At 48.1% G+C, this 22,789-nt stretch overlaps 13 protein-coding genes across 13 annotated transcripts; 6 read left to right on the top strand and 7 right to left on the bottom strand.

Moving 5' to 3' along the window:
* Window positions 1-34: 34 nt before the first annotated feature.
* On the bottom strand, window positions 35-1,609 carry Bathy05g04490 (tRNA modification GTPase TrmE; the record flags this gene model as incomplete). The annotated part of the gene is made up of 1 exon (XM_007513251.1): window positions 35-1,609. The coding sequence occupies one exon, from the start codon at window positions 1,607-1,609 to the stop codon at window positions 35-37; it is 1,575 nt and encodes a 524-aa protein (XP_007513313.1).
* An 803-nt stretch (window positions 1,610-2,412) lies between these two features.
* On the top strand, window positions 2,413-2,796 carry Bathy05g04480 (NHP2-like protein 1; the record flags this gene model as incomplete). Its single annotated transcript, XM_007512839.1, has 1 exon — window positions 2,413-2,796. One exon carries the CDS (start codon window positions 2,413-2,415, stop codon window positions 2,794-2,796), a length of 384 nt encoding a protein of 127 aa, XP_007512901.1.
* Window positions 2,797-3,309: 513 nt separating this feature from the next.
* Window positions 3,310-3,942, top strand: Bathy05g04470 (GH19318; the record flags this gene model as incomplete). Its single annotated transcript, XM_007513043.1, has 1 exon — window positions 3,310-3,942. One exon carries the CDS (start codon window positions 3,310-3,312, stop codon window positions 3,940-3,942), a length of 633 nt encoding a protein of 210 aa, XP_007513105.1.
* Window positions 3,943-4,042: 100 nt separating this feature from the next.
* Window positions 4,043-5,853, bottom strand: Bathy05g04460 (glutamate--cysteine ligase; the record flags this gene model as incomplete). The annotated part of the gene is made up of 2 exons (XM_007513016.1): window positions 4,043-5,342; window positions 5,588-5,853. The coding sequence occupies 2 exons, from the start codon at window positions 5,851-5,853 to the stop codon at window positions 4,043-4,045; spliced, it is 1,566 nt and encodes a 521-aa protein (XP_007513078.1).
* A 278-nt stretch (window positions 5,854-6,131) lies between these two features.
* On the bottom strand, window positions 6,132-7,022 carry Bathy05g04450 (predicted protein; the record flags this gene model as incomplete). Its single annotated transcript, XM_007512955.1, has 1 exon — window positions 6,132-7,022. The coding sequence occupies one exon, from the start codon at window positions 7,020-7,022 to the stop codon at window positions 6,132-6,134; it is 891 nt and encodes a 296-aa protein (XP_007513017.1).
* A 263-nt stretch (window positions 7,023-7,285) lies between these two features.
* Bathy05g04440 (26S protease regulatory subunit 6A) lies at window positions 7,286-8,569 on the bottom strand (the record flags this gene model as incomplete). The annotated part of the gene is made up of 1 exon (XM_007513027.1): window positions 7,286-8,569. One exon carries the CDS (start codon window positions 8,567-8,569, stop codon window positions 7,286-7,288), a length of 1,284 nt encoding a protein of 427 aa, XP_007513089.1.
* Window positions 8,570-8,834: 265 nt separating this feature from the next.
* On the bottom strand, window positions 8,835-9,707 carry Bathy05g04430 (the record flags this gene model as incomplete). The annotated part of the gene is made up of 1 exon (XM_007512923.1): window positions 8,835-9,707. The coding sequence occupies one exon, from the start codon at window positions 9,705-9,707 to the stop codon at window positions 8,835-8,837; it is 873 nt and encodes a 290-aa protein (XP_007512985.1).
* A 211-nt stretch (window positions 9,708-9,918) lies between these two features.
* On the top strand, window positions 9,919-14,490 carry Bathy05g04420 (predicted protein; the record flags this gene model as incomplete). Its single annotated transcript, XM_007512973.1, has 1 exon — window positions 9,919-14,490. The coding sequence occupies one exon, from the start codon at window positions 9,919-9,921 to the stop codon at window positions 14,488-14,490; it is 4,572 nt and encodes a 1,523-aa protein (XP_007513035.1).
* Window positions 14,491-14,616: 126 nt separating this feature from the next.
* Window positions 14,617-16,107, bottom strand: Bathy05g04410 (unnamed protein product; the record flags this gene model as incomplete). Its single annotated transcript, XM_007513103.1, has 1 exon — window positions 14,617-16,107. The coding sequence occupies one exon, from the start codon at window positions 16,105-16,107 to the stop codon at window positions 14,617-14,619; it is 1,491 nt and encodes a 496-aa protein (XP_007513165.1).
* Window positions 16,108-16,570: 463 nt separating this feature from the next.
* On the top strand, window positions 16,571-18,031 carry Bathy05g04400 (sodium/bile acid symporter family protein; the record flags this gene model as incomplete). Its single annotated transcript, XM_007513153.1, has 1 exon — window positions 16,571-18,031. The coding sequence occupies one exon, from the start codon at window positions 16,571-16,573 to the stop codon at window positions 18,029-18,031; it is 1,461 nt and encodes a 486-aa protein (XP_007513215.1).
* A 137-nt stretch (window positions 18,032-18,168) lies between these two features.
* Bathy05g04390 (predicted protein) lies at window positions 18,169-19,641 on the bottom strand (the record flags this gene model as incomplete). Its single annotated transcript, XM_007513098.1, has 1 exon — window positions 18,169-19,641. The coding sequence occupies one exon, from the start codon at window positions 19,639-19,641 to the stop codon at window positions 18,169-18,171; it is 1,473 nt and encodes a 490-aa protein (XP_007513160.1).
* An 89-nt stretch (window positions 19,642-19,730) lies between these two features.
* On the top strand, window positions 19,731-20,738 carry Bathy05g04380 (the record flags this gene model as incomplete). The annotated part of the gene is made up of 1 exon (XM_007512991.1): window positions 19,731-20,738. The coding sequence occupies one exon, from the start codon at window positions 19,731-19,733 to the stop codon at window positions 20,736-20,738; it is 1,008 nt and encodes a 335-aa protein (XP_007513053.1).
* A 587-nt stretch (window positions 20,739-21,325) lies between these two features.
* On the top strand, window positions 21,326-22,729 carry Bathy05g04370 (translation initiation factor 2 gamma subunit; the record flags this gene model as incomplete). Its single annotated transcript, XM_007513218.1, has 1 exon — window positions 21,326-22,729. One exon carries the CDS (start codon window positions 21,326-21,328, stop codon window positions 22,727-22,729), a length of 1,404 nt encoding a protein of 467 aa, XP_007513280.1.
* Window positions 22,730-22,789: the final 60 nt, after the last annotated feature.

Below are 22,789 nucleotides of genomic sequence, written 5' to 3'. Positions count from 1 at the left end.
GTAGAACAACGCATTAGAAGATGTAATAATATTATTATTTGCCAATACAAAATCGCTCGAATATGGTCCCTAAAATATCCTCCGAAACGTCTTCGCCGGTAACTTCCCCCAACGCCACCGCGGCTTCTCGTAAATCAATCGTCCAAAAGTCTACGGGTAAATCGTTCAGCGCGGATTCTTTCACGCGTTCCATGGCTTCTACGGCGTGTTTCAACGCTTCGCTTTGCCGAGAGGAGACAAAATAAGCGTCGCCTTCGACGCTGGAAAGACCAGATTCGAAAGCGTTGGACACTTTTGACTCTAAATCTTCGATACCAAACCCTTCTTTGGCAGATAAGAAGACGACGTTGTTTAAATTGCACTTGTCCAACACGTATTCGGGCACGCGCAATTGATTCGTCAAGAACGGTTTCATCTTCCCGCTCGGGTCACTTTTCATTTCTTCAATCAGAGATGCGTTCTCCGTGATATCGTCCATTTTATTTGCCACAAAAATCACGTTTTTCGCCACGTCTAAAGCTTCTCTCCAAACGGTCTCGTCGGCGCGTTCCCACCCTCGACTGGCGTCTAAAACGAACGCGCACAAATCTGCTCCTCGCGCGGCTATTTTCGAACGCTCGATTCCGACCGCTTCCACTTTATCTATTATTTCGGTTTCCTCTTCTTTGTTACTATCATCACTACCGCTACTACCGTTACTATTACTACTATTACTACTACTCCTACTACTTCCACCTCTTATGCCAGCCGTATCTAACAGAGTGACCTTCACGCCACTCACATTTACCGCCGCCTCGACCACATCTCTCGTCGTCCCTTCCACGTCGGTGACTATCGATCGTTCGCTCTTCGTCCATCGATTCAACAATCTCGATTTTCCCGCGTTTGGACGTCCGACAATCGCCAGCGTGCACCCAACCGACAAACTCGCGTTCTTCTGCGACGTTTTCAACGCGCTCAACGCCACTTCTTTCGCCTCGTCCACTTCTTTCGCAATCTTATCGACGTCCAGAGGTACCATCTCGTCGTCAAAGTCCAACCGCGCTTCCAACTCTGCCAAAACATCAATCATCCTCCTTCTCGCCTCTTTGACGTCGTTGGACAAACCACCTCTCAACGTCTTCAGCGCTTGCACCGCTGCCTCATCCGTCTCCGCTCGAATCAACGAATGCACCGCTTCCGCTTGCGACAAATCCAACCTCCCGTTCAAAAACGCTCGCATGGTAAACTCGCCGTTCCTCGCCAATCGACACGCGTTCGTGCGTAAGCACGCGTCTAACACTCTCGCGGCGCACACGGACCCGCCGTGCGTGTGTATTTCAACCACGTCTTCCGCGGTGTACGATCGAGGTTTCAGCATTGGTAAAAGGAGAACTTCGTCGATAACTTCTCCGTCGTTGTTGTTCACAATCGTCCCGTGAAGGACCACGTGCGACTGAAAACAATCTTTTCTTTTCCCGGTTGGTTTAAAAATCTCATTCGCAATCTCCCTCGCGTTCTCTCCGCTGATTCGAACGATAGAAACCCCGCCTAACTGAGGAACAATCGGCGTCGCGATCGCCACGATCGTATCGTTGTTGCTGGAAGAGTTTTCCATCGTCGTCGCCATCATCCTCGTCGTCGTCCGTTTGTTGTTGTTGCTGCTTGAACACCATTTTTGCGAATTTCGCCGCCAAAAAAACTCTTTTCTCTTCCTCCTTCTTGTCCTCTCGTTTCCGTGGATGATGTGACAAACAAAGCGGGACTTCTCAGACGATTGAGTAGTAGTACTAAACGACGACGACGCGAAAAGCATCATCCTCTCTTCTTCGAAAGAAGAAAAGGAGGAGGATAAAAAGCAGCAGCAGAGTGTTTTTTTTTTTTGTTAAGTGTTTGTGGGAAAATTCCCTCTGTAGTATTTAGGGTTTAGGGTTTAGTACCACGTTGGAGCTCAAAAGAAAGAAAAAGGCGGCTGTTCTTGCGCTCAAATTCATCAGAATTGTCAACGCAAAAACACGCGCAAACAAACAGCATTCCAACGCCGAGCTCGAGTTCTCTCTCCTCTTCAACAAAGAAGAAGAAGAAGAAAAACAGTGAGAGCCGTGAAGCTTTATTACATATAAACTATATAATAATACACTTTCTTGTTGTGTTTAAAAGGTAGTATATAATTGTGTGTTGTCTTTTCTTTCCCGTAAAGAATTCTCTCATTCTCTCTCTGAATTGTCCGCTTAAGAAGTTGGTTCGTTTTCCAATTATTGCGTCGTCGTTTACGTCGTGCACACGTCGTCCTCGTAACGCGCTTTATTTTGGTGTAAATCTCTTTATTCGTTCTTTCTTTCGAGCGGACTTTCTTTGCGCACTTGAGCTGACCAAATTGAATTCTTCCTCTTCTCGTATTCAATAAAACCCACAGACAGCATTAACAAAAAAATGTCCAACAACGAAAACCCGAAAGCGTACCCGCTCGCGGACGCGCAATTAACCATCAGCATCCTCGACATCGTCCAACAGGCGAACAACTACAAGCAACTGAAAAAAGGCGCCAACGAAGCGACGAAGACCTTGAACAGAGGCATTTGCGAGTTTATCGTTCTGGCGGCGGATACGGAACCGCTGGAGATTTTGTTACACTTACCTTTATTGGCGGAGGATAAGAACGTGCCGTACGTTTTCGTGCCGAGTAAACAGGCGCTCGGGAGAGCGTGCGGGGTTTCCAGACCGGTGATTTCCGCCTCGGTCACGACGAACGAAGGGAGTCAGTTGAAAACCAGCATCGAGAGTTTGAAGCAAAACATCGAGAAGCTGCTGATTTAGACGACGTATTAAAGAAGAAGAAGCGAAGAAATGGGAACGGACGCCGTGACGATAATTTTTCATCGAATGATTTGGCTTGGGTGATGTTCTTCTCGCGACTTTAGAGAGTTTTATTAATACATAATACCCAAAACGCGCTCACATGCGCGCGATACAACACGTTATAAAGTTCACCAACATTTACGAAAACGCGTCATAACAAATGCATCATCGAATCAAAACACTCCTAATTCATCGAAGCAGCATTACCTTTTTTATCCCAACAAGCTCGAGACGAACGAATGTAAGAAACAACATAATCATCAACAACAAAAGCAATAACAGAAAAATGGAAATTGGAATGAACACGAGCAAGAAAGATCTCATAACCCAAGCGATAGAATCAATGTAACCACTTTTCGTATCTTTTTGCATTGGAAAACTCATCACGATGTATTCTTCTTATATAGGTACCCGGAACAATCCGAGACGCATCGCGACCGGAAGAAAGATTTTCAAAAGACGGTCGTTTTTATGTGCGACGTGCAAGAATGTTTCCGCCCGTCGATCGATGCGTTCGATGGCGTCGTTCGAAGTTCAAAGATTTTAATCGAATCTGCAAAGATATTCAACTGGCCGGTGTTCGCGACGGAACAAGTTCCGAGCAAACTCGGGAGGACCGCCGAGGAGGTTTTGCAATGCATGAGAGAGATGCACCCTGAAAACGAGGAGAAGGTGATAAAGGAAAAGTTTCCAATCGCGAAATCGGATTTTGGTATGCTTCGGGCGATTTTGATGGGTAAAGACGGCGACTTGAACGTTCAGCCGAACTCGCTGTGCGGGGAGGAAAGTTTAGCGAAGATGATGTACGACGCGGACGAGATACGCGTTTTGTTGTTGGGAGTAGAAGCGCACGTGTGCGTGTACCAAACGGTGAAGCAGATTATGGAACACAACGAGAAAGCGGGACGGAATATTTTGAAGCCGTTCGTGTTGTGCGACGGAGTGCAGTCGCAAAGGGGCGTGGACCGCGAAGTCGCTTTAGAAAAAATGAAAGAGCTCGGCGCGACGATGACGACGACGGAGATGTTTTTGTTCGAAGAGATGGGTGGAGCCGAGCACGAAAACTTTCGGGACGTGGCAAAGACGGTGAGAAAGTATAAGTAACGTGTAGTAACTTTCAACACACTATTCTTTTCTTTTCACATTAAAACATACTACAGTACAAATTTAGTCTTTTTTTAAACTTTTACTGTCCATTTCACAGTCATACTTTATATTGCGTCGCTTTGAACGCCATCGTCGCGTCTCCGTTCCACTCGCTGTGTAACTTCTCGCGCAAGATATCCGCCTGCGATTTTCCAGTGTTTACGATGTTCCACAACGGCGCTAGGTACTTTTCCTCGCCCAAATTCCGGTTCTTTAACCCATCCTCCGCGAACTGCACGCACTTTTTACACAAATCTAAACACGTCATCCCGCCTTCAAACGTCGACCGTAACCCGTTTGCGGTGACGTCGTTCCGCAACCATTCTCGCTCCTCGCTCGTCCAATTTTTACAAATAGACCAAGCGTCGTCCAAACTCTTCTCGTCGTATAAAATCCCAACCCAAAACGCGCTCAACGCGGTGATCATTTCCTCACTTCCACCATCAGCACCTCGCATTTCCATGTACTTTTTCAATCGCACTTCCGGGAAACTCGTCGTTAAGTGTTGCTCCCAATCATCAATCGTCGGCTTTTCACCTGGTAAAATTTTCAAAGTCCCAGCCATGAAATCGCGGAAAGATAAACCGGTAACATCAATATACCCTCCATTTCTATATATGAAATACATCGGCACGTCCATCATGTACTCGGCATACTTCTCAAACCCAAAATCGTCGTCAAACGCCCACTGTAACGTCCCACACCTGTCGTTATCCGTATCTTTCCACACGTCCGATCGCAACGAACACATGTTGCAATCTTTACCATCTTTAAACGGCGAGTTCGCGAACAACGCCGTAGCTAGCGGTTGCAACGCCAATGACGTTTGAAATTTCTTCACCATATCCGCCTCGCTCGAGAAATCCACGTTGACTTGAATCGTGCACGTGCGAAACATCATATCCAACCCAGTCGTCCCGACTTTAGGCATGTAGTTCTTCATGATGTTATATCTCCCTTTCGGCATCATCGGCACTTCCTCCACGGAATGTTTCGGGTCGAATCCAATTCCGGAAAACCCGTACCCTTTCTCCGCAGCGAGTTCGCACACTTGCTTAATGTGCGCTCTCGTCTCCTCTACGGTTTCGTGCAACGTATCCAACGGCGCTCCGGAAAGCTCAAACTGTCCTCCCGGTTCCAAAGTCACGTTCATTCCATTCTTCGTCGCGCCGATGATATTCACCGTTCGCACGGTCCCATCCGCATTCGTGCACGAACCAATTATTGGACACTTCTCGTTCAACGGAGCCCACCCGTATCTCTCGACTAACCCGCTCAACACGTAATCGATAACCGCGTACGGCATCCGGCTGTTATCGGTCAACGAAAAGCCAAACTTTTCGTGTTCGGTTCCAATTCTGTTTAGTAGATGTTTGTTGTCAAAGAGAGTCGTCGTTAATCACAGCGAGAAGAATAATACGAAGAACAAAAAGATAATAATTATTAAACGCGACGAGAGAAGATCACGGTCGTCAGTTCTCTGAGTATCGAAACGTGCGCGCGCGACTTTTTGTTGTTGCCCCACCAATCTTTGGTGTTATTATCCAAACAACTACTTAAACGAACAAACGATACATGATCTCATCATCGTCATCGAACGTACCTCCAATTCTCTTTCGGTTTGCACCCGCTCCGTAAAAAGTCAATCATCTCCTCTCTGCTCGCCGGAGGTTTCTTCGGCCCGCCTTCCGAAGGCGGTGCCGCGTTCCTTTTCTGCATTTCGCCTCGTTTTGTTATCCGTGACGGCTGCGCATTTCTCCCCAAAATCCCGTTGTTCTTCTTTGTTGTCTTCTCCTTTATCGGCTGAACGCGAGACAGAACGGGAGAAGAACGATGAGGACGATAACAACCGCAACAGGTCTGTGCCATCGCGATGATCTTCTTTGTCTTTGTCTTTATTAAGCGCAGGAAAGTGTGACGATTTAATCTTTCTTTTGCCTTATCGTGCTTGCATGGTTTTCATATGTGTCTGTGACTTTTGAGCGCGTACGCAGGGTATTCATTTTCTTCTCTTCTTCTTTCTAAAATATAAAAACACTTTAAAGTTTAGTATTACGCGCTAATGATGATGATGATGATGAATGTCTCCTCTTCTTTTCCTCTCGTCGTCCCTCTTTGATTCTTGGTTGGCTCTCGACGATGAAATTTTATCGTCTTTCCTCTCTCGGCGCGGACCATTCGACTCTTAAGATCAAGTTATCGTAACCGAACCCATCCAAACGGTCGATGGCTCTTTGACCGTCGTCTCTGTTGACGAAATTGACGAAAGCGAACCCTCTGCTCTCTCCGGTTTCTCGGTTGAACGCGACGTAGATTCTGGTCACGGGACCAAACGGTCTGAACAACTCTTGTAAATCTTGCTCTCTCGTGTCTTCGGATAAGTTGGATACTCGGACCGAATTTTCTTCTCTTCGTCTGTTCATGGAGTCACCTTCACCAGCGCTCGCCCCGGCTCTTCTCGACGGCGGCACGTACCCGCCGGCGCCGCCGCCGGCTTTATCGCCGCCCGGTCCGTCGCTTCCCGGCGGTTTGTCGCCCATCGCCGCCAAATCTTTATACGGACACTTCGTCGTCCAGTGATCCCCTTTCTTCCCGCAAATTCTACACACTAACAGAGACGTTTGACTGCTCGCCATCGCCTTCAACGGATCGTTCGCTTTCTCCAACTCCGATTTCGGTTGCAACCTCGCTCGCTCCAAGAAAATCTCCTCTAAAGACACCGCCGTCATGCTCTCGTCTCCTGTTTTATACCTCGCCGCGTCGCCAAACCTGGCCCAGTTTTTCCTCTCCAGCATTTCCTTCGTCACCGTTTTGGACACTTTGTGCACTTTCACTCGTTTGATCGACCGAACTTTCGATCCGTCTTCTTTCACTCGGTACTCCGTGACCGTTTTGATCCCCGTGGAAGGATCGATTTCGATTTTGGTCGGCGGTAACGCGAACGCCGCGTCGTCGTCGACGCCCATGTCGTCGGAATCCGCCAGAGAGATTTCATCGTCCTCTTTCTTTGAAGTCGTCTGAGGTTCTGCGATCGCCATTTTTGATCGTGTTGTTGTGTTCAAAGTGTGTGTTAATCTGAGGACATAAGCCCCAATTTTTGACTTCTGAGACACAGAGGAAAAGAGAGGAAAATCGACATTTTAAAGGAGGAGGAACTTTATAGGTTCACTTTGCCCAAGAGTAAGGCACACTTTATGTGTATAATTATATGCCTTTCTTCTCTAAAAATAGTATTGCTAGTATCACGCGTTTTGTTGTGCTCTTCTTTTTCCTTTGTTCTTCTTTGACTTCCCTTTTTCTATTAAGCGAAGTACGCCAAGTCGCTCTTTTTCTTCGCTTGGACTTGTACGATGCCTTCGACGAAATCTTCGTGGTTGACCGTCGTCCCGTCTCTTCGCAACGCTAACATCCCAGCTTCCACGCAGACGGCTTTTAATTGCGCGCCGTTGAAATCGTCCGTGCCTCGGGCTAATTCGTCGTAGTTTACGTCCGGGGAGACGTTCATTTTGCGCGCGTGGATTTGTAAGATGTGCGAACGGGCGTCTTCGTTCGGGTGAGGGAACTCGATTTTTCGATCTAAACGTCCAGAGCGCAACAACGCGGGATCTAAAATGTCCGCTCGGTTGGTCGCGGCGATAATTTTCACTCGATCGTCCGAACTAAAACCATCTAATTGGTTCAACAATTCTAACATAGTTCTTTGCACCTCGCGATCGCCGTTGGTATCGGAATCGAAACGTTTCGTACCGATGGCGTCGATTTCATCGATGAATATAATCGCCGGCGCTTTCTCTTTCGCCAACTCGAACGCGTCTCGAACTAATTTCGCCCCGTCTCCGATGAACATTTGCACCAACAAAGGCCCAGCTAACTTCAAATAACAAGCGTTCGTTTGCGCCGCGCACGCTCGCGCCAACAGCGTTTTCCCCGTTCCCGGCGGGCCGTATAACAAACATCCTTTTGGCGCTCGTATGCCAAGTTTTACGAAGTGTTCTCTGTGCGTCATCGGCAAAACAATCGCCTCTCTCATCTCTTGAATCTGCTTATCTAACCCCCCGACGTCGGAGTAATCCTCGACTGGTTTCTCGTCCACCTCCATCGCTTTCACCCTCGAGTCGTACTCCGCCGGAAGCGTATCCAAGATCAAATACGAATCCTTATTCACGCCGACTAAGTCGCTCGGTTTCAAATCCTTCGCGTCTACTAACCCAGCTATCGGGAGAAAGATAGTCTGTCTGGTGGTTGTTTTCAAAACCACCGCTTTCCCGCTCCTTTGCGCGTCCAAATCCGCTTGCGCGTCCGCCTCCTCGTCCTCGTCTTCCGGTTGGAGATCTAAAATTTCCACGATCGAGGCCACTAAATACGGAAGCTGTTTGTTCAGTTTCACTTTCTCCATGTTATCTTTCACTCGTTCTCGTTCGCTGCCGACGTCCAGTTGTAATCGGTTGCTTTCGTCTCGCAGGACTCGTATTTCGTTTTCGAGTAAACGGACGCGCACGAGGACGTCCTCCGTGGTGGAATTTTTCAGATCGTTGAGGACTTCGGCGGTGCCGTCGTCGTCGTCGAAAACGCCGTCTAAATCCATATTTCTTTATCGCCAATATCGATCGACACAACTATAGAATAGCTCAACAGAAGAAGGTGAGAAGAACTCTTCTCTCTTTTGTCTTTGTCTTTGTTTTCTTGCGCGTGCTCTGTTAAACGAGAGAATCTGACTGACGTTTTCTGAAAGAAAATGGGTCTGTGTGTTTCAATTTTATTCAACAAAATATTGTCTCTCTCTCTCTCTCTCTCTTTTTCTAAATCATCAATCCATCGATGATGAACTCTTTCTTGAAGGTGGACGTTCTCTACTGATGGTGATGGGGTTCTTCCTCGACAAATGCGGCGTATTCTTCGTCCGTTGGTTCCGAGAACCCTTTTTCGAGCAAGTAGTTTTCGCACTCGGGTTGCTCGTAATACCGAGCGAAAGCGACGTATCGACAGTTGTCAAGAGGCACTCTCGCCTCTTCGACTAAGTATTTGAGGCAATCGAGTTTGCCAAACCTTGTAGCGGTTGCCACACAGTCGAGTTTTACTGCATAAAATACCTTTCTTTCTTCAATAAGATATTTCAAGATGTTTATGCGACCATGTCCTGCCGCCTGATGTGCCGCATCTTCTTCCGTATCTCGCGAAGGTTTCACTTTGTCGAAAAGAAATCGAACACAGTCGAGGTGTCCTCTAGCAGCAGCTTGTTTACACGACTTTTCTTCATCACACGGGCAACCATTAGAGAAGCAGTACTTAAGTATCTCGAGATTACCAAAACATGCCGCCTCGACAATCGTCCTTTCATCCCACTCGCACTGTTTCACTTCTCTCGCCCACTTGAGCAACTCGAGTTTGCTCGTTGTAGCAACTTGCCAGCAAAACAAGGCTTGATCTGCCACTCTTCCGCTTTTATCTCTCTCTCCCCAGGGAAAGTTATTCCACACCACTTCCAACGTCGAAATCGATGAACATTTGGCAACAGTCAATCTTAATTCCGATACGTTTACCCCGGCATACTGAAGCACATCCCAACTCTCTCTATTCACCAGTGAAAAGAAACACCGATCTGTCCTATTCAATTTCGGAATCACATGCGAGACAAACACATCCTTATGATGCAACACCAATCCCGTCCACAACTTCGTCGGACCAAGCTTTAAACGCTCCACATCTACCACAGCTTCCGCCATGACGACCCGCTCCTTCTTCTTCTTCTTTCTCAAAGAGTATTATGCTCTATTATGCTCTATTTTATTATTCTTTTTTCTTCGTATTAGAAAAATGTGCGGTCACGTCGTTTTTTGCTTCAAATTTTAAAATTTAATTGTGAGCACACAAACCAAAAACCCCTCGAGGGTCCAGAAAAAAAACGCTCTGCTGATGAACAACACGAACAACACCATGAACGATCGTGGTGGTGGTTTTGGTGGTCACAACACTACTACTTCTCATGCCCTCGGTTCGGGAGGAGGTGCGTTACTCTCGGAGTGCACGATACGAGTTGAAAACAGATTCGAAATACGCGTGGACACTTGGGGGAAAAAAAATGCATTCTCAACAAACAACAACGACAACATCCTTCATCAAATCCCAACGTTTTACTTTCTAACGCACATGCACCAAGATCACTTGCGAGGATTACGGGAAGATACGTTCGAGAACGATAATAATGGGAGGATATATTGCACGGAAATCACGAATATTTTACTGGTGAAACGATTTCCGAGGTTGGAATCGAAAGTCAAAGTGTTGGAGTTTGATTCCGTGGAGGTGGTCGAGGTTGTTTCTAATAAGAAAAACACGAAAGAAGAAGATTTGAGGTTCAACGTGTACTGCTTGGACGCCGGGCACTGTCCCGGGTCCGCGATGTTTGTCTTCGAAGGAACGTTTGGGAAAGTTTTACACACCGGGGATTTCCGGAGGGAAGATTGGAGCGGGAGTTTGCCGAGCGGGAAGAGGATGAGTTTACCGACGCCCGGGAGCAACGGAAGCGGAAGCAACAACGGGTTGAGGAAGAATTTTTTTAGCATGTTGAACGACGTGCCACTTTCTGCGATGTGGTCTTCGAGCAGTCCGAGTTTGACGACGGGTTCCCAGGACCTCGGGTACGACAACAACAATAACACAACTTTGAAGAACGCGACGCCGTTGCCGAAAGTGCTCGATAATTCGAAAACGCAAGCGGTGGACGTTTTGTATCTCGACAACACGTACAACAATCCAGAGTACGATCATCCACCCAGAGCTGTCGCTTTGGAACGCATCGTAAAGTTAGTCACGGAAATCGAGCCGGAGCGTCCGGTGATTCTTTTGTTAGATTCTTTAGGTAAAGAAGACATCGTCATAGCGCTGAGCCAAGCGACGAAATCGAAAGTCTATTTGCACAAAGATCGATACAACGATTGGTTAAAGTTAGGATTTGAGAAAGAGTACGTGTGTAACAGTCTCGGAGAAAACGAAAGCACGAGAGTGCGCGTACTCCCCAAGGCCATGGGGAGACACAAAGAGAACGTGTGCGGACCGTTGGTGGCCGGGTTGAAGAACTTTAAGGAGTGGGGACCGTTGGTCATCAGTCCGACGGGCTGGGCGCGCGTCACCGAACAGATGCGAGAGGAGGACGAGAAACAAGAGATGGATACGGAACGACGGGAAAAGATGACGAACGAGGAGAAAACAGACTGGGTTCGCCGATCGGTTCCGTATTCTTTACACAGCAGTTACAGCGAACTGGAAACGTTCGTGAAAAGAATCCAACCGAGGAAGATTATCGGCAACACGAGGGACGACACCGTGAAAGAGGCGGAGAGGAAAGGGTTATCAGAAGTTCGCTCGGTACACGTGAGGAGTCTGAAAACGTTTCTGCGGCCATCGTCGCAATCGGAAGAGAACTTAGTGTTAAAAGCAGTTTTTGAAACAGAAAGAAGACGCGAGCAAGCGACAGCGACGACGACAAAAATGAACACGACGAAACTGTCGGTCAATTCGCCTAGAGACGACATTTCAGACGTGCGACTGCTTTCGGCGTCGTCGCCACGAGGCGTCAAAGGCGACGTGAAAGAAACGCTTCACAAAATGAGGATCGTTTCGCCGAGCAAGCCAGCGACGAAGTACGCGCTCGCGAATAAAAAGTTACCGCTACGTTTACAACGGTTTCAACAAAAAGAACGAGAAAACGACGCCACAAAGCCGCAAGAAAGAGAAGAAGAAGAAGAAGAAGAAGAAGAAGAAGAAGAAGAAGAAGAAGAAGAGGAAGAAGAAGAAGAGAAAGAAGAAGAAACTCCAGAAGAAGAAACCCCGGAGGAGATTTCTGTGCTACCTCTACCACCGAATAGAAGAAGGCTACCGTTACCGAAGAGCTTAACGACGACTCGGGATGTCATTCTTCATTCTTCGGAAGAAGATTTGTACATCAAGTCAAACCTCAAATCGCAGCCGTCCGTGCGAGGCCCATCGAAGGAACAGCCAGTCAACCGCATACCGCTCGTGAACAATCAAAAAAGCGACGGATTCGACGTGCTGAACGCATATCTCGAACAGAGAATGAGACAAAAAGAAGAAGAGCGCCTCGAAAGAGAGAGACAACAAGAGCTCGGCGACGTCAACGCCGACGCAGATATTGAGGATGAAGACGACGAAGAAGAGGAAGAAGTGGAAGAGAAGGAGGAGGAGGAGGAGGAGGAGGAGGAGGAGGAGGAGGAGGAGGAGGACGCCGACGACGATATTGTTCCTACGCAGTCAGCTGACGGAGCCATCGGGCACGGGAACGAAGAAAAAGAGGTGACAGCAACGCTCGCGAGCCCTAGTAAATGGTTTTCATCCATCATAGGGCCGGTGAAACGGTTGTTCTCGAGAAATGGTGAGAAGAAAACTCCTTTGGAAGAAAAGTTACCGGAACCGAGAGTAAAAGAAGAAGAAAAAGAAGAAGAAAAAGAAGAAGAAAAAGAAGAAGATGATGACGAGTGCACAACAATGATAGATGATATAGATTCGGATGAAGACAGTGAAATCGTAGACGAATCTGAAGATGACGGAAGTGATCTTGAGGATTTTATTGTCCCAGACGACGAAGTTGATGGGATGGTTATACCACCACCAAACCATGCTACTATTGATAAAGAATGGAACGATTGGGAACCCGGAAGCCCGGGTTCAATGCGTTTCAAGGAAATAGTAAATGTTATTGAAACACACGCAAAAATACAAGCGGATATCACTGCGAAAGTCACTGACATGGACGACAACGATGGCGAAGCAGAGCATGGCGGTGGCAACGACGCGATCGCCGGTACAAATACGAAATCAACCGGAACCACCGCCGCGTGTGGTAGTGAACCGAACCCTCAAGGCGGTCCTCGACGTTCGAAACATCACAACCCGTGGGGATTAGACGAAACTCAGGCTTTGATTGAAGGCGTCTCCAGATGCGGCGGCGGTAAATGGGCCGATATTAAAAAGCTTGGGTTTCCGGAAATTGAACATCGCACCGCGGTTGATTTGAAGGACAAGTGGCGCACCTTGCTTCGAACCGCAACATTACCGACGCCGTCTGGACGAGAAGCCGCTGGTAAGTCCGGCGGCGACAAGAAACGAGAAATCCCGAGAGCTATGTTGGACCGAGTTCGAGAACTCGCCATGCTTCACGCGAAGCTTAAAGCGCGCGACGCAGGCCACACTCTCAAAGACACCGTCGATGACGGGAACAAAGAGACGTACACGAGTCAATTAGAAGCAACATTTCCAGCATTAATCGATGGCTCGTATTTGAGCGTGGAAAAGCCAAAAGAAGATGGTGCGGATGTTGGCGAAGAGCGAGAAGACGCCGCCGCCGCCGCCGCCGCCGCCGAAGAAGAACTCGATAATGATAATAATAAGAACAACAATAATAACAGTGGCGATGCCAGCGAAGACGACGACGACGATGACATGCCAATTCGGGGAAGTCATCATCGCGCGCGCAAATCTGGATCACCGCCGACTGAAGAAGAGCTGAAGGAGGCAGTGTTCGAGATAATCGTACGAGTCAAAGAGGGAGGAGGCAAACGAATATCAACCAAGGAGGTTCGCAAAGAGCTAGAAAAGAAATTCGGGTGCTCTTTAAAGGCGTACAAGGAAAAAATACAGGACTGCATTTACTTCAAGGTCATCGACCGAGACACAACCATAGTAAGGAAGAAGCGCAACAATTCACGGAAGGAGGGAAGTCGATTAAAGCGTAAACGCGAGTTGAAGACAGAGCAAGACGTAAAAGACGATGTCAGAGAGACAGAAGGAGTAGCAGAAGAAGAAGTAAAAGAAGAGGAGCGAGAGGTAAAGAAGCGACCGCAACGAAAGAAGAAAGTAAAAAAGCTTCGGAAATCAAATCCTCTAAGATATGCGGATTCAGATGCATCATCATCCGACGACGACGACGAAGATGATGAAGAAGAAGAAGAAGAAGAAGAAGAAGAATATAACGATGGCGACAACTCCGACGATGATAATGAAAACGAGGACGAGATGGACGACAAGGAATCCAAGTCAGTAGAGAAACCGCACAAAGAGCGAAAAACACCAGCCTCGATATTCTCCAACACTGGAGTGTATTCCGTTCCCGGGAAAGTTCGATGGCAACGGACGACAGCACAGCTCGAGCGTTTAGAACAGCTCTTCGCGAATGATACGACGACGCCGCGGGGAGAAAAATTGAAACAAGTGACGGAAGAGTTGAGCGCGCTCGGCCCCATTCAAGAGTGCAACGTGTTTAATTGGTTTCAGAATAAGAAATCGAGATTGAAGAAACTGGAGGAAGATGCGGCGAGGGAAAAAATGGAAGCGGCAGCGAATAAGAGATCGAGAGACTCTGACGATATGGAGAACGGCACCGTCGTTGAACCCGAAATAGAAAAAGAGGAGCAGGACTCTGAGATCGATAACGATTTAAGGTTGCTATGGGAAAAAATGAAAGTAGAAAAGAGAAAACGTCCGCGGACTTAGAAAGAATCGCAGCGCAAGCAATCCAAGTAAGGGCGAATAATAGCAAATTTCTGTTGTTGTACTAATAGTAGCTAAAGCGTAGCCCGCAGTAAAGTATGTATCTAATCCATGTATGTATGTATGTATCTAATCCATGTCGCTCCTTCGTTGCGCCTCCGTCGACGCGGCTGCCATCGGCGGTTTCGTCGAGTCGTGTCTACAGGTGGGGCAAATGCGAGATCGTAACAACCACGTATCTATACACGGCGAATGATAACAGTGACCGCACGACAACCTCTTCATATTTTCTCCGCCTTCAATATCGGACAAACAAACCGAGCAACTCGCACACGCACCATTATTCTCGTCACCTTTAGCGGTAATGATTTCCATGGCGTCGATTTGTTGTTGCGTCAAAGGCGCTTCGGCTAAATTTTCGCCTCCGTTGGCGTGCTCGGCGGCGAAGCCGTGCATGGCTCGTAACAAGTCGTGGAAACCTCGGATGGAACCAGGCATAAATCCAGGCGGCATCGCACCATCACCCATCGTCGCCGCGTTTTCCTGCTCTATCGATTGAAACATGTTCCTAAACGCCCTCTCGAATCGATTGTTATCGTTCAAAACGTCCTCCCTTGCCTCGCCCGGCGCGCGTTGTCCGAGCACTTCTCGCATGATTTCTAAGAACGGATCGCCGCCTGGCATCCCGTTTTGTTGTTGTTGTTGTTGTTGTTGTTGTTGTTGTTGTTGCTGATGCTGCTGTCCGCTATTTCCGCCGAGCATATCCATCATACCCGGACCACCCATGACGGATCGAAAAACTGGTCCATTTGGCCCTCCGACTTGTATCTCGATCCTCGTTTGCCTTCGGCGAACGGAATCGCCGGGCCTTTCGTTCACTTCGTCTCTTCTTCGAACTCTCGACCCTCCTTGTTGTTGTTGTTGTTGTTGTTGTTGCTGCTGCTGATGCGCCTGTCGTCTCTCCACCATCCTCCTCTGCCTCGTCTCTTCCATCCTCGCCTCTTTCATCTGCCACTTCCTCGCCAACACCTCGTCTTTATATTCGCTCTCCAACTGCTCCGGCGCCTTCCCGGTCTTGGCGCACTCCATCGCGAGCAAATGGTCGTCGGTCAGATACGACGGTTTCGGCAACACCTCCTCGTCTGCAATGTCTTCTTCTTCTTCTTCTTCTTCAATATCTTCATCTACATCTTCATCTACATCTTCTTCTACATCTTCTCCGCCCGGCGGCGTAGAAGTCGTTCCTTCTTGGTGCCTTTGCTGCTGCTGCTGCTGCAAGTGTCTCCCTAACGCGTGCCTCGCGTGCGCCATCGCGATCCCAACGTTTAACGCGCCCGGTATAAAATTTGGAATCCCACTCGTATGCGTTCTCTGTTGTTGTTGATTTTGTTGTTGTTCTCGCGGCGGTTGTTGTCGTTCCTCCTCCCTTCTCGTCGTCGTTTGATTCGGAAGCGGAGGAGGCGGATTTGGATTTTGCACGACGGAATGATTCCTCGGCGGTAACGGTAAAGCGCGTTCGTTTCGAAACCTCGCCGCGTGTAACGAGCGAATCTCTTCCATCTGTTGTTGTTGTTGTTGTTGTTGCGTTCTCTCTCGATTATTGCGCTCTCGCTCCGTCATGTTTCTCGCGTTTAGGTAATCGAAAGAGAAGAAGTAGATACTCTCTCGGGAAAACGAAGGATGAAGAAAACAAATTCAGAATTTACTCTCTGACTCTCACTCAGTTTCTACTCCGTTCAATGGTAAAAAACGCCAAGAGATGTGCTCAGACGTGTGATTCTAATAACGGTGACGTGCTCTCCAAACGGGTAGTATCAGATACCGCTTGGTCTTTAGATGTGATGTGTGTGCCGGTAACGAAGAGAAGAAGAGTCTTGGAGAAATGAAGGATGACGAACAACAACAGTTTTTTTCGAAAGAAAGGTCTGGTCTCAAAAAGGCGGGAAATTTAGGTTGGGGTGTCCAACCCTATTGACTGTTTTTGACTCTCTCTCTTCCTTTTTTTTTTTCAAAAGGAAAAAAAGAGCAAAGAGTCCATACTAATACGACTCTTAAAAGAGATTTAGACGATGCGATGATGACGATGATTTCAGCAGCGACAGTGCACACGCAACAACGATGCTTAAATTGCGTGCTCTCCTCCAAATCCTCCTCCTCGTCCTCGAGGAAAAGTTTTGGTGGTGGTTTTTTATGCGGTGGCGACAGATTCGGGTGGTCTCCTAACGGTCCTAAGAATGGATCTTTTGTGGTTGGGAAAAGTTCACTCTGCGTTTCAAGGAGAAGAGTAAAGACGACGCGCGCGTTGGTGATGATGGGGGTGCACCCAAAACCTCCTTTCGCCATAAAAGCGCGAAACGCAAAAACGACTGCATTTTCATCTTCTTCTTCCTCCGTATCCTCCTCCTCGAGCGTGTTGAAGAATGAGTATAATAACAAAAGAAGGAAAAGAAGAGGCGATTTGAAAACGAACGCGATAAATTTGCGATATTCGATCGAATCGAGTTTAAACACTCTGGCGAACTTGTTTCCACTGTGGATTGTCTTGGGCGCTCTCGTTGGGCTTTTTAACCCAACTGTGGTCGCGCCGCTCTCGAAATCGGAAATCGTGACGCCGGCGTTGGGAATCGCCATGCTCGGCATGGGCGTGACGTTGGACGAAGGGTCGTTGAGGCAAATGCTCTCGGTGAAAGGGTCCGCGCGCGTGTTTCTCGGGTCTTTGTTACAGTTTACCATAATGCCGTTGCTCGGGTTCTTCGTCGGCCAGATGTTCGGGTTGGAGAAGAGCGCGAGACTCGGGTTGATTTTGGTCGGGTGTTGTCCAGGCGGAGCGGCTTCGAATGTGGTGGCGTTTTTGGCGAACGCAAACGTCTCTTTGTCGGTGGCGTTGACGACGTTGAGCACGTGTTTGGCGGCGTTTGCGACGCCGTTTCTGACGAGCAAGTTGATGGCGCCGTTGTTAGTAGCGGCGTCCAAGACGAAAGGCGCGCCGACTGGGATCATCGAGGTTGATTCCATGGCTATGGTCGCTTCCGTCGCGCAAGTGGTGGTAATGCCAGTTACCGCTGGATTTGCGTTGAAGAAGGTCTTTCCGAGAGTTGCGAGGATTGTGTCTCCGGTGTGTCCGTTGTTAGCCGTCGGCGCGGTGGCGTTAATTTGCTCTTCGGTCATCGGGAAACACTCCGAGGCGATCTTAGGTGCCGGACAGGATATTTTGTTTGCAGTTATCTGTTTACACGCGCTTGGGTTTATGTTCGGGTACATCGGTGCGAAAATCTTCGGTTTTCCGAGTCGAGACGCGAGAACGGCGAGTATTGAAGTCGGCATGCAAAATTCCGCGTTGGGCGTCGTGTTAGCCGCGGCACACTTCGCGAAGGATCCGTTGGTGGCGGTAGTTCCCGCGATTTCCGCCACCGTGCACAGCTGCCTCGGTTCTATGCTCGCCGGTTACTGGAGGTTTAAAGACAGAGGCGGTGGTTCTTCGTCTCCGACAGCTTCCTCGCCCTCGTCCATAGATGATGATGGCGTGAAGATTTATTCGTTCTAAAACAATTCGAACAACGAAAGACATGAAAGACAACAGAACGCTTCGTCGATGCTTTGTTGTTACTTTCTATTTTAATTTTTATCAATTAAAAACGCGTATGCTAAAATTTATCTATGTGCTATAATATCAGGCGGCTATCAGTCGGCCCAATCTTCGCGGAGCCAGTTATCGCCGTGTTTCTTTTTCATCTCCTTCTTTCGCGCTTTTCTTTTTTCGATTTCCGTTCTCGATAACTTTTGGTGTCTAGCTTTTTGAATCTCTCTCATGGCCTCGTCCATCTTTGCCGGGTCGATGTAATTTTCTAAACCAATGTTTCGGTACGCTGCGCCGGCGCCGCCGGGTGGACCAGCCGCGCGACGCCGTTGGAGGAGCTCGTTGACCTCGGCGGTGACGCGACCGGTGACTTTGTTATACGTACCAACAGAGGCGAACCGTTCCGACGCGTCTTCGCCTTCATCGTTCGCGTCGATACGCGCGCTTGAGCGCACGCCTGTCGCGTTCTCCATGGCTATTTTTTCTTGTTCTATTCGGTCGTTTTCCGGTAAACCTTCCAAAGCAGCTTGCGCCCATCGGTTCAGTTTTTCTATGCCGTTGTTCTTTTTATCTTCTCCTTCGTCATATTCATCTCCATCATCGCTGGCTAGCCCGTTCAAATTTTCTTTCGCGATTCGATCTCGCGCCGCGATGGCCGCCATCATCACCTGCTCCGCTTCTACCGCCGTACATCTCAACGGTAATACCGCACCTAACGCTTCGCATCTTTTCCTTAAATGTGCGTCACCTAATAACAAAGCTAACGAGGTGCACTCATCAGATTCCTTTTTTGTCGTTCCGTGTTGCCTCACCTTCAAATTCATCGGCAACGCCGCTCGCCACATTTGCAACTGTTCCGTTTGGAACGGTCCTTGCCAATTTCCAGAATCGTCTTCGTACTCCCATCCCATTTGCGGCGCATTTGCCGCGACGACGCTCGTACCCGTCGGAGATGGTGGCGATTTTGCTCGTCCGGATCCCCCAATCTCTCCTCTCGCTTCTCGCTCAATCTCCTCCAACTCTTCTTTACTCACGCTCGCGAACAGCGCTCGTTTCTTGTGTTCCGCCAACGCGCTTTCGTCTCTGACAATCTTAATCGTCGTTTCCTCCGGCTCTTCCCACCTCGTCTCTCTCGTTTGCGGGTTGAAGTAATAAAACTCCTCTTGCGTCTGGTCGTACGATTGGACCCATTTCGTCGTCGTCGTCGTTTCCTCTTCGTCTTTTTCTTCTTCTTCTTTTTCTTCTTTCGTTGTTGTTTTCGCCGCCGCTTTTGAATGTCGTTGCCGTAACTCCTCGTACTCTTCTTTACTCGTTGGAAAGTTCACCTCTGGGCCGTCTCTTTTCGGTTCGCACAATTCGTTATCAGTTGCGTGTGCATATTTTAACCTCGCTTTCGATTCCAGTTTCGCTTTTAATACTATTTGTTCAACCTGATGTTGCTGCGCATCGGAGATTTTCGTCGCTTTGTTGGAAATTTTACCGTCGTCTAAATCGTCCTCGTCAAAAGACTCATCGTTCGTCCGGGGTTTCCTCTTTGCCAACGAAGAAATATCTTTCCTCTTCTTCGTGTCTGCCATTTTCTTCCACTAAACTTCTTTTAGATGGCAATATACTACTACACAAAGCGCAAAACGAATTAAAGTAGAGAGATTATGATGTAAAAATAATGGAGTACAAATACGAGAGAAATACGACAGAACAAAAAAACGTCTTTGTTCTAATACTAATAATACTAATAATACTAATAATGGGGAAAGGACTCTCCGGCGCGCAGAAGAGGAAGAAGAGGAAGGAGAGAGAAAACGCTTTAGCGGAGCATATTGAGAATTTGGAGCGTTTAAAGCTTGGGCCGACCAAGTTGTGGACCGGGTTGGTGTTGCATCATAAGGATGTGTTTGTCTCGCATGTGATTTCGAAATTGAACGAGACGGATCGGTGTTTCTTTGCGAGCGTGAATAGAGAGAGTTGTGATGTGCTTAAGTATGCCGGGGTAAACGTATCGGGATTAAGTGCAAGTGTTTACGAATGTTCATCAATTTCAACGTTGGAATGGGCGTGGAATCACATGGATTGGGGAGAGAAAGATACTCAAGGAAACGTGGTAGATCAAGCCTGGTTTTGCAGGCAAGTTGCTGAAACGAACAAACTCGAGTTCCTCGAGTGGGCGAGAGAAGTGAAACATTGCGGGTGGGATGAAAGTACGATTAAAGTGGCAGCAGATATAGGTAATCTCGAGATGCTGAAGTACTGCTTCTCTAATGGTTGCCCGTGTGATGAAGAAAAGTCGTGTAAACAAGCTGCTATTGGAGGAAACCTCGACTGTCTTCGCTTTCTTGTCGACAAAGTGAAACCTTCGCGAGATACGGAGGGGAAAGCGGCAATACAGGCGTCAGGATATGGTCGCATAAACATCTTGAAATATCTTGTTGAAGAAAGAAAGATATCTGATGTGGTAAAGTTCGCTCTCGTGGGAAACGCTGCACTTTATGGCCGACTCGATTGTCTCAAATACTTAATCGAAGAGGCGAAAGTGCCTCTCGACCTGTGGTCCTATATCGCTTGGGCTCGTTACAGAGAGCACCACGAGTGCGAAAACTACTTGCTCGAAAAAAGGTGCCCAGAACCGACGGACGAACAATACGCTAAATTTATCCAGGATCGGCAACCAGCTTAGAAGAGAACAGCGACTGATAGATAGATCATTGAGAAAGAGAGAGAGAGAGAGAGAGAGAGAGAAAGAGAGACACACACTTTTTTCTTCTTCCTGTCTTCTCTCTTCGCTTTTTTTTTGTCTCCTCCGAGAAGAGTAGGGTTGGATCTTCACATTAAACACCACCACCTTTGCCTCTTCTCCGCGTTGAGGAGCCCATCATATTTTCTCGCTTACGGTCGTAGTGCTGCTGTTACGAGAGCGAGAGCGTATTACGTCGTCGAAAACAGCATCGGGGCAGAGGAGGCCCGCGTAGTTTGTTTTGCGCAGAGTAATTCCTCTTTCTCGTAGTATTGTTTTTTGCGCTGCTTTTGTTGGAATTTCATCATCCGAAAGAGAGAGAAAAAAGAACGCATCAGACGAAGACAGAGGAGACGGGATATTATACCACGACTACGAGTTGAAGAGAGAGAGAGAGAGGCGTTTTAGAGAACAACGTTTAAAGTAGACGAAAGAGCGCATAGAAGAATCAGAAGAAGAATTTTAGCAGAGAGAGAGAGAGAGAGAGAGGGAAAACAACAGAACCAACGAGGACGAAAGAAGAAAAAAGTATGGTGTACGTGAAAGGAGAGGACGGGTTATCGGTGCAAGACTTGACTAAACTAGACATTTCCTCGCTGAACCCTTTATCGCCGGAAATCATCTCCAGACAGGCGACGATTAACATCGGGACGATTGGACACGTCGCGCACGGGAAGTCCACGGTGGTGAAAGCTATTTCCGGCGTGCAGACGGTTCGTTTTAAGAACGAATTGGAAAGGAACATTACGATTAAACTCGGGTACGCGAACGCGAAAATATACGAGTGCGAAGATCCGAAATGTCCGAGACCGGACAGATATTGCGCGTATTCGAGTTCGAAACCGGACGATCCGGATTGTTTGGTGAAAGATTTTGAAGATAAGAAGATGAAACTGATTAGACACGTCTCTTTTGTCGATTGCCCGGGGCACGATATTCTGATGGCGACGATGTTAAACGGCGCCGCGGTTATGGACGGGGCGTTACTTCTAGTCGCCGGGAACGAGACGTGTCCGCAACCGCAAACGAGCGAGCATTTAGCCGCGGTGGAGATTATGCGATTGAAACACATCATCATTTTGCAAAACAAAATCGATTTGGTTCAAGAAAACGCCGCGGCGAATCAGTACGATCAAATTTGTAAGTTTATTCAAGGGACCATCGCAGACGGAGCGCCGATTGTGCCAATCTCTGCGCAGTTGAAGTATAACATCGACGCGGTGTGCGAGTACATCGTGAAGAAGATTCCAGTTCCGGTGAGAGATTTCACGTCCCCGCCGAATATGATTGTCATTCGATCCTTCGACGTGAACAAACCGGGCGCGGAAGTAGACGACATTCAAGGCGGCGTCGCCGGTGGTTCCATTTTACAAGGCGTTTTAAAAGTTGGACAAGAGGTGGAAATCCGACCAGGGATTGTCTCTAAAGATGCGGAAGGTGCCGTAACCGCGACGCCAATCAAAACGAGAATCGTCTCCTTATTCGCCGAACAAAACTTGTTGCAATACGCCGTCCCGGGCGGTTTAATCGGCGTCGGCACAACGTGCGATCCAACCTTAACCAGAGCCGATCGCTTAGTCGGTCAAGTTCTTGGTCAAGTCGGATGCTTGCCGTCCGTATTCACCGAATTGGAGGTGAACTTTTTCTTACTGAGAAGACTTTTAGGCGTCAAGACGCAAGGCTCGGAAAAAGCCGGCAAAGTCTCCAAGTTGAGCAAAGGCGAAGTGTTGATGTTGAACATTGGATCTATGTGCACCGGCGCGAGAGTCGTCGCGGTCAAGAACGATTTGGCAAAGATGCAATTAACCTCTCCGGTGTGTACCAAAGAGGGCGAAAAAGTCGCGATTTCTAGAAGAATCGAAAAGCACTGGCGTCTCATCGGTTGGGGCTCCATCCAAAACGGCACCGAAATCGCCGTATCCGGAAGCAAGTAACCGCGCGAAAACGTAAGAGGACGAGAAGAGAAAGAATTTAATTAAAAAGTACTAGGATAA

Source organism: Bathycoccus prasinos (assembly GCF_002220235.1).
Source record: "Bathycoccus prasinos genomic : chromosome_5".
Taxonomy (NCBI): domain Eukaryota; kingdom Viridiplantae; phylum Chlorophyta; class Mamiellophyceae; order Mamiellales; family Bathycoccaceae; genus Bathycoccus; species Bathycoccus prasinos.
The sequence above is the reverse complement of the archived record's forward strand: the minus strand, read 5'-3'. Positions and strand labels throughout refer to the sequence as shown.